The sequence below is a fragment of the Choristoneura fumiferana genome, chromosome 19 (assembly GCF_025370935.1).
Source record: "Choristoneura fumiferana chromosome 19, NRCan_CFum_1, whole genome shotgun sequence".
NCBI classification, from domain to species: domain Eukaryota; kingdom Metazoa; phylum Arthropoda; class Insecta; order Lepidoptera; family Tortricidae; genus Choristoneura; species Choristoneura fumiferana.
In genome coordinates this window covers 796703-808739 of record NC_133490.1, presented here as the reverse complement: position 1 = coordinate 808739, position 12037 = coordinate 796703, and the positions used below count along the sequence as shown (strand labels likewise).

Sequence of the window (12037 nt, the reverse complement as noted above, 5' to 3'; positions counted from 1 at the left end):
TAGCTACATACTATGGGTTTCAATCATCCTGCTGGCTCGTGCTGAGTCACCGAATTCGAGCTAGTAGGTAAGTACCTAGAAAATATTTTTAAGGGTTTTTGTAGTCGGTTCTTTTTTGTTATTTTTTAATTTTTTGGAGTCGGTTTTTACTTTTTCGTTAAAAAATTTCTTTATTTCTCACTTTTTAGTGATTTGTAACCAAAATACATCTCACAAAGATTCATTAACCCAAACGGCTTAGTTACGTACGTGTTTTATAACAGAGTTCCGTGCCACCTTCTGCTTCAGCATCAAGATCAGTTCGAAAGAAGCATTAACTTAAGCTTATCTAGGTATATTATTCATCATGTCATCATTAATCATGATCGTTTATAAACAGCGAGCATTACTTAGCTTTGACGAGTTCCATTGGTCATCTACGGTCTTCTTCATATCAGGTTTTACCAAATGAATACTTCTTTCTGAATGTAAATGTTTATCTTAATGCTAAAAATGCCAAATCGCCATAAGGAGTGCCTATAATTTGAGGTTTGCCCTCCATTTTTCCTAGGATCCCCATCATCAGATTTGCTTGGTGCAATGAGACCACCTCAGACGAGTACCTTTCGACTAAAAAAATAATTTTAAAAATCGATCCACAATGACTGAATAATCGGTGAACATACATAAAAAAATACCAAACATTGGAACATGAACCTCCTCCTTTTTTGAAAACGGTTTAAAACACTATCCTAAACTTAAAATACTTACATAGAATAAAATAAAATATAAACTTGAAACTAAAACAAATTAGGTAAAAGGTAATGTAGCCCCCTTAGGTAAGGTCCTGAAGATACTGGCAGAGTTTCCGCTTTGAATAGCTAAAATATTATGAAGGCGGAGATGATGAATTAGTAGGTAGATTTATCTCGTTTCCGCAGTGCTTCGTATCAGGCGCGGTGTGCTGCAACATCATCGGGCACGGCTGCTTGCTCGGCTTCCCGGGGGTGCTGCTGCCGCAGCTGCACGCTCCCGGCTCCAGCATCGCCGTCACCAAGGACGTGGAGTCCTGGATAAGTGAGTACATAGATTTCAAATCCCTTAAACATCCATCAAAGGGATAAGTTCGTCAATTGTATTTGTTTATTTATTTTGTACAATAAGGAGTTTACACGTAACGAGTTTACATGTACGAAAATATGTTTCCCGAATGGTTATTTGTGCCAAGTATAAAAAAAAAACAAAATACCATATTTCAAGTTTTTAGCTAGGGCAACGGGGAGTAGGTAAATAATAGTAAAAAATATTCTTTATTGATCACCAAATGCAGTACAGTGAGATTACAAAAATAAAAAAATGTAGGTAGACAATAGTAACTTAGGTAGTAACTTAGGTAGGTAGGTGTATAGGTATAGGTTTTTCTGTTACGGTACTTTCTATGGAAACACCTTGTTTAATGTAATGACTCCTAATGATTGTAGTTGTCTTGTTTCTGTTGTTCTTTCAATCGTAACTGAAACTGAAAGAGATCCCTTTAAGGGACAAGTTCGCCTTTGTACATCTCTCTCTTCATCTATTAATTTCATGTGTTTTATGTATAAAAATGTGTTTTATGTTTTGAGCAAATAAATGATTTTCTAAATGTACTTATTTATATTTATAAAAAAAGAGTTATAATACAATACAGTATAATACAGTACAATACAATACTGCAGACGTTTTCAACAGGTGTGCCGCGATTACCGCGAAGTGTATGCTGCATTAGCTATTTTAATGAGAAAGTAGTACGAAAACAAATGACGCGTGCGCGTGGCGTGTGCTCGCGTTGTCAGGTTGTTATGGTAACGGGGTGGAAGGAATGGCGGGGCGGCTGTAACCCTTTACACGCCAGTCCGACTCGCACTTGGGTATTTTGTAGGTACTGGTGTGCCGTGAAACTTTGAAGAACAAAACGTGTGCCGTTAAAACCAAAAGGTTGAAATTTTTTAGAAACAGGGTCTCCTCTCCACAGACGGAGAGGCAGACTGACAAACAGATAAGAAGGTGATCTTATAGGGGTTCCGTTTTTAACCCCCGACGCAAAAAGAGGGGTGTTATAAGTGTGATCGCTATGTGCGCCTGTGTGTCTGTCTGTAACACCGTAGCTCTTGAACCGATTTGAATGTGTTTTTTTTAGAAAGCAGGGTTTCTAACAATGGTTCTTAGACTATTTTATCAAAATCGGTTCAGCCGTTTGTGAGATATTAAACTTTGAAGTGACAAAGAAAATACCCTGTATACCTGAAGCATTCCTGTTTACTTTGCAGCTTCAGTGCTAGCCATCTCAATGTTCTTCGGGAACTTCATGACGCCGCCAATAATGGCTCGCGCTGGTCGCAAGTGGGCTCACTACGCGGTGACGCTGCCAGTGCTGGCGGGCTGGCTCTGTATGATACTGGCCACTAGCTTTGAGGTAAGTAGCTGGTACATCACCAGCACCAATATCTGACACATCAAGAATGCATAAATAGCTGATACGACTCAATTTTTAGGGCTGGTAGGACTCCGCTGTGGCAGAAACAATGCAGGTAGCTGTAGGTACAATCATCTGCATTAATGCAAAATCCGGGGTTCATGATTCTTGTCCTGGTTACCATATTTTTAGCAATGGCAACCGTATTTTCAAGACGTTTCGTGGCTGTGAGCGCCAGTTTGTTTATTTCAATCGTAGTCATTTTCAGTGTTCCGTTGTCGGCACACTCGATAACGTGTACACAAGTAAACAAAGGTCACACACATCTTTTTACATAACGTTGCACATATGTTGTCAACCAGCTAATTATCGCATAATTCTAGGCAAAGAATTTACTTCACTTTTAGATAAAATACTTTAGCTGAAGTACACGTGTCATCTTATTTATCGGAAAAAGACACCTATTAATAACAATAGCAAAGTTACAGATACGAGTATGACTAGGTTTGGTGAACTAGGTTCAATTTCTGTTTTTAGTGATACACAGTTATTTACATTGAGACACCCGTGGTCATGGTGCTTGCAACTGCGTCGAAATATCGAGAGTTCACTAGAGATAATCACGATAATAAAAATGTTGCAAAATCTAGGCTTCAACACAACCTAGCTAACAGCAAAAATACTATTTCTCTCTTCTGATAGCTTGCAATTCAATCATAAATACATGCTTTCGTCTTTATTTCTACCAAGCGGCGATAAGTAGTGCCACCTGTTATATCACTACGTAATATAATTCACCAACTCGACAGCAGATGGAGTCACCAAATGATGAACATTCCATCTATACAAGAACATTATTTTTTTTTCAGGCCCTGCTGATTGGAAGGGTGCTCCACGGCATTTCATTCGGAATGTTCATGCCACTGCGGTCGGTGCTCATCGGGGAATACACCAGCCCGAAGAACCGCGGGGGCTTCCTCACCACTATCGCGCTTGCTCAAGCCTTCGGCATCCTCTTCGTCCACTTCGTCGGCTCCGTCACCAGCTTCCAAATGGCAGCTTTCATCTCCATGTTCTTCTCATTCATCAGTCTTCTCATGACCATATACTCCCCCGAATCGCCCAGTTGGCTCGCAACCCAAGGACGGTACGACGAGTGCAGAAAAGTCTTTATCTGGTTAAGAGGACATGACGAGACACCAGAACTAGAGAAAATGATAAAAGCCACTCAGGTGAAAGAAGAGGCACCAACACAAAAGCAAAACTTTCTAAAAGAAATGGTAGAAGTGGCAAAGAAGAAAGAGTTCTACAAACCAGTCTTGCTCATGTTTGCGGTGTATATCATGTTGCAGTTTGCTGGTGGTACTCTTATGGCCTCTTATTCCACAAAAGTGATAGAACTGCTGATGGGACCGGATGTAGACGCCCATTTTTGGATGGTCGCCTTAGATACCCAAAGAATTTTCTTCAATATAATAGCTGTATATGTTATAAATAAAGTTAAGATAAGAACAATGATGTTTGCGACAGGATCTCTATGCGCAGGCTGTCATTTAGCCATGGCTAGTTACGTCTACGCTAAAATTAATGGTTTGCTTCCTTTCGATTCTTTGTGGATTCCGGGGATTCTCATAAACCTGCAAATTGTGTCTGTCGCCATGGGAATGGTGCCGTTACCCAGCGTCATAGCTGGTGAAGTCTTTCCCTTGCAATACAGGAGTCTTGGAGGAAGTATTAGCTTAGTAGCCGTAGCTGGGACCATATTCTTGGTGCTGAAAACCTTCCCTGGTCTAATTTCATTGATGGGCCTACACGGGACGTACACGTTGTACTCAGGGATCTTAACAGCGTGTCTGGTGGTGACATATTTTCTACTGCCGGAGACGCGCGGCAAAACACTGCAACAGATCGAAGAACATTTCAGAGGAAAGCCACTAGTTGACCCTGAAACTGAGGGAAAGGAATTAACCCCCCTAAATGGTTCGGAGAAAAAATCGCTCCCTTGAATAATAAGTTACTACTACGAGTATATAATACTTAAGAAAGTTTAAAGTCATTTTCAGCCAAAAAATAAGTAGGTATCCCACTGTTGAGCAATTGGGTGGGATAGATTTCATCTTAAAATAAGATGAATGTGCGGAGATAGACCAAAGTGGACTCGATGACGCGGTGTTAGAAACTATTTATTTTTAATTTTGTAGGAAATCTTGTATTTGTTTATTTTTAAGGTTATATTAAAATTTGAGACCAATTCGCGTTTGTTTCATTGTATTGTAAAATTGGTGATGTACTCGTACTTAGACTCATTTTTTACCGGACTGCCAGAAGGAAAGTTATGTTTTTCGAGCGTACGTATGTCTATTGTTTTGATCCTCTGTTTAGCCTAAACAGCTGGACGGTTTAGGGCGTGTGGGGCTCCTCTGACCCCGGAAACTTAAGCAATGGTGAAAATCATCATTACCTATTTCAACTAACTAATAATCTCCCTAGCTGCAAGTGTGCCGTGACTAAGCCTAATAGCCAAATAGAATCCTAAGCGCACTGACTGAGCGGTGGGACTCGCCGCTGTTCAAAAAGTGGATGCAACTCCACATTTCTGTGTAAAAATTGTACCTACGTACATATTTTCATGTTATTTCATTCTATTGCTAACTAGAAATAAGCCTGTCTACTAACAAAATGACACAGTTACTTGAAATAAAGATTATTATTATTATTATTAGGCCGCAAACTGAAAAAAGTTGGAAAACCCTGGTATAGGCTAAATCATCAACAGTTAGGATCAACTACTGGGAATTTTCGAACTGATCATGATTTTGATTAGGTTCATCATCATCAGAATATATTTAAGAGCCCAGCTCTTGTCGGTGCAGTAATCGCCATTCTGTACCTACGCCTCTCTGCCAATGCTTTGAGCTCCTGATACGACATTACATTGACTTTCTCTTTGGCTTGATCCATAAACGCACGTCTCAGTCTTCCCCTGCCTCTTTCTGCCCTCTATTTTCCCTTCAATAATTGTTCTTATGTACTTATGTGTGCCCAGCATAATCCCTCTTCTATTCTCAATCATTCTCAACAGCAGTTACCTCTCGCCTACCATATTTACCTCTTCGTTTGTTTTTCTTTCCGTCCAGCTTATTTCAAATTCGGTTCTCGCTTAATATCTCTTGTTAGAAATTAAATATTGTTGTGTTTAAATAAATTACTAAGTCATTTTCCAAATGCCATTCTTTAGCTTTTATGAATCGGAGTTCTAGGGCTATTAAACAGACTTATTTTTCCTGTTTAGATTTTATTTAAAGTTTTTAAGGCATTCGAGTTTCTGTTTTTATTTTGTTACGCGATCTTGAACAGATCTTTATTTTCGCCGCCTATTTATTCAGTTGCTAACTCACCGTCGTGAAATATTTGTTCAATTTAAATTTATACTCAGCAGAAGACAGTCTACTTAATTCTTTTCGATCGTACTTAATAATAACCTTAAGTGAATCAAGATGAACGTATCTGTTAATAATCACCTTATTTCCTAGAATTTATACTTCCATTTTTTTCACATCCCAGCTCTATCTCATGCCCTGCACAAGCCAATTTATAAGTTGTAGAAAACATCAGCGTTTGAGTCACAAGATGTCTGAAGCTGAACGGAAGCCGTCTCCAATTTTATTACAAGTGAGTATTTACGTAATTTTAATAGATGGGGAAACAATAAACAAAGACTTTAAGTGTCCTTTCTTCCTCGTGACACATAGTATCCCTACAGGTCTTGAAATATAAGAAAAGCGTAATTAATAGCTGTTTTCTGGCCAATGTCAAGCCTGGGCTGGTCCAAAGGAAAAGAGTTGGAAGTAGCGATGGGTAAATCCGGAACTGAAGACTCAAAAGAGTCATATCCTCAAACGGATCCGAACCCTTGTCGGGTCGGCTCCTTTAAATCTTATTGACTCTGAGGAATAACTCCTACCCTTATCGTAGTCTTTGCTCCAACCTACCTTACCTATTGCCCGCGATCGGCGATTCAGCAATCAGCAGTCACTTCACTTTCGTTAAATCACATCGGATCGCATATGTTTAGTGGGGGCTGTGGCGGAGTGCTGGTAGTAGATCCAAAGTCACTGATTCAAAAGAGTCATGACGAATCGGTATCAGCGCGTCGGTACCGAACTAATCTGGACGGACTCAAATCAGACGTAATGTCCGCCATAGACGAATTCATGATCGGTCTAAAAACCGGATTCAATAAAATATTCTGTTTCTGGAGTCGGAGTCGATAAACGGAGTCGATTCCGGTAGTGGAGGTGGATATTTGATTTGATTTCTGATTTGATCCCTGCATCATCTTTTTGGCAGTGCCTGTTGGTAATAGCGGTGTCCTTCAACAACATCGCCCTCAGTGCACGGTGGGATATACTTCAGTGCTGCTGCTGCAACTTAAAAAGATGCGGCTCAGCACAGAACAAGAGTCTTGGATCGGTAAGGTGTTTACTTTTGAACAGATTTTTAGGGGCAATCCATAAAATACATCACAAAACAATACAAAAACTCTTTATTAAACACCAACACAGTAAAGAGTAGAGAAAACACAGGTATAAATAGAGATTTTCCAAGGCCACCACGCCACACACCTCACACCAATTGAAATTATTTTAAAACCTTTGTCAAACATATGGATATGAAAACCGGAAGTATTTTAGCATATCGAGGCAACGTAAAATGTAGGATTACGTTTTACACACAAACATCTAGCTGGAAAATATGCAAATTGAAGTGGCAATGGGCAGGCCACATCGCTCGAAGAACAGATAACCGTTGGGGGAGAAAAGTCCTCGAGTGGCGACCACGAACCGGAAGACGAAGCGTTGGCAGGCCTCCCACCAGGTGGACTGATGACATCGTGAGAGTTGCGGGAAACCGGTGGATGCAAGTGGCGAGTTTTCGTTCATTGTGGCGTTCTAAGGGGGAGGCCTTTGTCCAGCAGTGGACGTCTTCCGGCTGATGATGATGATGATGACACAAACCTGTGTTCCCAAATGGGATAGGCAGAGCACACGAAACGTTACCGCTTCGGAGCCACTTTTAGTAATTTTATAACTTACGAGTACATCCTCAGTCGCCTCTTACGACATCCACAGAAGAAATGGAGAAGATTTCACATTATCAATCCAATGGTCTCGCTTGCAGAGAGAAACACAACTGTAATAAAAAAAATGTAAACAGATCCCTAAATCGAAAAACGGCAAACACTCAACGTATGTGTAGGCGTAGGTACAGCTTTCTAGCACTAACAATAAGCAATGACTCTAAGAAGTTAAGCCCCGGATAGACGGGGCCATGGCGGAACTATAAGAGTTCTTACAGAACCCTAAAAATTTGCAGGTCTTTAATCCATTTTGTCCAACTTTCAGCCTCGATGCTGGCAGCCACGATGGTACTGGGCATTCTGCTGACAGCACCGACCATGCGGCGAGGGCGCAAGGTGGCACTTCAGGTCGTCTCGCTTCTGCACATAACGAGCTGGATTGTCATCTCATTTGCTCCCAATTATGAGGTAATAACACAGTAAAACCACAGATTAAAGAAATACCAGTTGGTGATGTGTGACATCTAGATATAAAAACTGTGCGGCGTCCCCGCACTCGGAGGATTACTACGAAATTCAAAAAACTAAGTTCATATTTGCTACGATATTCCGGCCTGGGTAAACACACAACAATAACAATAATTTATCGAGTTCCTCCCTCATTCTACGCCCGTATGTAAGTTTCCTCACTATGGATTTCTCCACTCCTGCATGGTTTGTCCACTCTGCTGTTATAGGAGCGCCATGGGCGTACCCAGCTTCTGGCCTAGGGAGGTGCAAGTCAGATTTTTAGGTCAGATCACCCGCGCTTGTTTTGTCATACGGAGCAAGTTCATACATTTTCTGCGAGTGCGAGTAAAAAATTTATTTATTCATTTATTTTAATTTTCCAAACTTACACAAATTCCAAGCATTATCATTACAGGTTACATACCCATTGGAATAATTTAGCTAAAAAAATACACAACGACTTAAATATTTCATGTAGGTACACAAAATACATGAACTCGCCCTAATCACTAATCAAAAATGTAAACGAGGCGTAATATATTGCAGAACATACAATTTCCGCCCCTGGGTACGCCCATGAGGTACGCCATGGAATCGCGGACATTCAACTAGGACGCTCTGCGAAAAGTACGCGACTCGTTAAAATTGGTCCCATTTTTATCAATATTGGTTGAAATTTTATGACATTATCCAGAACATTTCGATGTCAATGTTGGTTAAAGTAAAGAGTTATTTAGGATTCCGTTTCCATATTCAATTTCAGCAGCTCACTTAAACATCTTCATTCCTAAGGTTAGTAATATGTAATAATAACCTGTGGTACTGGTAACTTTACTGGTTGGTGTATTATCTAAGGTTTCATTTGTTATCAGCCATATTGTACCGTTTGTACCCAAATAAACATTAAAACATTATTTTTCCAGGTTCTATTAGTCGGAAGAGGTATCCAGGGCGCAGCGCTCGGGTTGTTTATGTCAATCAGCGGCATCATCATTGGGGAGTACACCAGCCCCAAGCACCGCGGTTCCTTCCTCGCCACTCTGTCCTTCGGCCAAGCAGTCGGGATCAGCTCAGTTCACATTTGCGGCTCCTTCGTCACCTGGCAACATACTGCACTACTCTTCAGTTTCCTCCCACTAATTAGCTTCATCATAACCATCTTCTTGCCTGAATCCCCAAGTTGGTTAGCTCTGGAAGAACGTTATGAAGACTGCAAAAATACTTTTCGACGGCTTCGAGGCTGCGATGAAGAAGAAGAGCTCAAGAAAATGATAGAGGCGAGACAATTAGACACCAGAACTAATGGAAGTGCTATGAAGACTTTAAGGTCGTTGAGGAAGAGAGAAGTATATATTTCTCTAATTTTAGGAGCATTGATGTACAACATAGCGATAGTATCAGGAGCAACGACTTTAGCCAGCTTCTTGAATGAGACAATACCTGTGATCATCAGTGACAATTGCTATATGCCAGCGTGGATGGTTTTCTGCGATGGCGTAAGGTTGATCAGCAACGGTATTGGGTTGTTTGTGGTAGGGAGGATGCGAAGACGGGTGATGCTGTTCAGTTCTGGTGCCTTGTGCGTTATCGCTTACCTCGCCCAAGCCGGTTACATCTATGCGAAAGCCGCAAAAATTATACAGGAAGTGTTATGGCTCCCGATAGTGTTACTTACGTTACACATAAGCACTATAGGTTTAGGCGTTATGTTGATCCCGATGATGATTATCGGTGAGATATATCCCTTAGAGCACAGGAGCCTCTGTAGTGCTGTTACTAATTGTTATCTGGTGGTTTGTATGTTCGCGATATTGAAGACTTTTGCAGGTATGAAGGTCAGTATTGGCCTGGAGGGTGCGTATCTAGTATACGCGGTTATTGTGGCCCTAGCGCTGGTTGTGTCTTGGTTTATTCTGCCTGAGACGAAAGGACGGACTCTGCAAGAGATCGAAGAGTATTTTAGACGGAAACCGACCGCAGAGCCTGAAGATATCAACGAACTGAAGCCATTGAAAAGCCCAGAGCAGAAAGAGGTTGCGTTATGAACTTTGCTCCCGTAAAAGAATGACAAAAGCTAGTTCCCTCCCGTGATATTTCAAAAATTCTTTCATCTGTGTTTCTCAAGGCATATGACTGCCAAATTTCAAGACTCTACCTCCAGTCCTTCCACTGTGAGGGTAGCGGACTCCACGTAGACTCGGCCTAACTTGCGTTTTAATGGGACCGTTTAGCTGTCAGACTAACAAATCGGAAACTCGAAAATGTCCCATTTTCAGGAAATTGTAAATAGCGACAAGTACTCGCCAGTCGAACGTGTGTTTTCTTTGATAAACAAGTTGTGGACAGAGCATAAAACTCAATCAGAGGTCTCTGTACTTTAGGCATGTTAATTATTATTGTAAAAGATGATATTTTAAAAATCTTTAGCCTTTTACACATTTCTAAAGTGGTCACAATATGAAAATAGATTAGTAAGTAATAAAAATGTTTGTATTAATCTAAAAAAATGTTTGTACGCGTCCTAAATTACCTTATTCGTTGTCCCGTTTTAAGGTAGGTACTTAACAAAACAATAGTTACGTTGTATAATGTACTCGTAATATAATATATATACTACAAGTCGCTACCATTTACTTTCGACATATATATTATTAACTAGCTGTTGCCCGCGGCTTTGCCCCCGTTCTAGCCTTTTTTAGGGTTCCGTAGTCAATTTATTTATTTATTGAAGATATATTGAACAGCCTTACAGTCTTGACTAATACACTGAGAAACTACACAAATCACATCTTAAACTTAATTACGCTCTGATAGTTAATTCTAAATTAATAATTTCCTTTAATATCGGTACCCATCATTTAAATTTACGCTTGAGGTTACTTGAGGTTAATTTACGTTTGAGGCTATATCAACAAAACACGCTGTATTACTCGTACATATCATCAGTCACGCCGACAAAGTAGTAAAATAAAATAAAACTTAGGTTACGTAAAGTGGGGTTTATTTTTTTACTTTGGATAGGTCTTTATCGTTGGATAGGTATTTTAAAACGATTGGGAGGTTGCCCAGATTTTACGATTTAGTAATCTGTTTGTGAAATATTCAGCCTTTAAAATCTAAGTAAGTATATCAAATTTACAAGTAAAATTATAAGTAAGATTTCTTGAGAAATATTAGTAGTTTATGAATCAACAGCAGCCTAAGGTATAAAATATACCTACACCTACACCTAAACTTGGAAGATTCCGTACACAATACGAAATCCTTAGAAAAATATTACTTGATTCTCACGCTCTTGTTTATTATTTATATAAGTATATTATGTAAGTATGTCTGTACAGTCAAAGAAACTGATTCATGTACCAGGGTTCAGCAGGGTGCAGGGTTTATTTAATAATCAATTTCGCTATGATTTCCTTGTATTGCAATTGGCAGATTTATGGGATGTCAACATTACGTTAGTAGCAATTCCACCCTGATACATGATTCAGTTTGTTTGACTAGATTTGACTGTATGCTACTCTACAGGGTGTAACATTCATAGCAGTCAGTATGCGAAAGTCTGAAACTATAAGACATACGAAGATCTGTTCTTAGGAACCATGTCATCGGTTTTAATAACAAGAAAAACTGCATTCATACATTTAAAAAAAACTTGTAATTAAAGATAACGAAATACCTACAATGCATTTTATTCATTCTAGATACCGTGTTTTAGACTAACATTTATTGCTTATGACCTACACTACCTATATCCAAATAAAAATATAGCCAGCGCTGTATACACACAAGACATAGAACACACAATAATATCACATCTTAGACACGTTCACTGCGAAAGGAGGTGAATTCCACCCCGTGCATAGGTCTACCATCCTGTGCGGCAGCGAAAGTAGCGTACTTTCCGCTGGTGCGAAGAACATAACTTTATTAAGCTTTGGCGTAGAAAAAAGACAAATATACTTTTGAGTACTCTCTCAAACTATTATTTAATGGTAGATTGTACAACAAGAGCA

The 12037-nt window shown here is 39.8% G+C and overlaps 2 protein-coding genes across 2 annotated transcripts in view; both read left to right on the top strand.

Annotated features, from left to right (window-relative positions):
* Nucleotides 1–4683, top strand: part of LOC141438590 (facilitated trehalose transporter Tret1-like) — a 12261-nt gene extending 7578 nt beyond the window's left edge. The window contains exons 2-4 of the mRNA XM_074102455.1: nt 921–1056; nt 2286–2431; nt 3301–4683. Coding sequence (XP_073958556.1) covers nt 921–1056; nt 2286–2431; nt 3301–4437 — 1419 coding nt within the window. The 3' untranslated portion in view covers nt 4438–4683. The remainder of the gene's footprint in view (nt 1–920; nt 1057–2285; nt 2432–3300) is intronic.
* Nucleotides 4684–5355: 672 nt separating this feature from the next.
* LOC141438654 (facilitated trehalose transporter Tret1-like) lies at nt 5356–11244 on the top strand. The gene is made up of 4 exons (XM_074102526.1): nt 5356–6103; nt 6782–6904; nt 7837–7979; nt 8945–11244. Coding segments are annotated over exons 1-4 (1389 nt in total). The 5' UTR covers nt 5356–6102; the 3' UTR covers nt 10067–11244.
* Nucleotides 11245–12037: the final 793 nt, after the last annotated feature.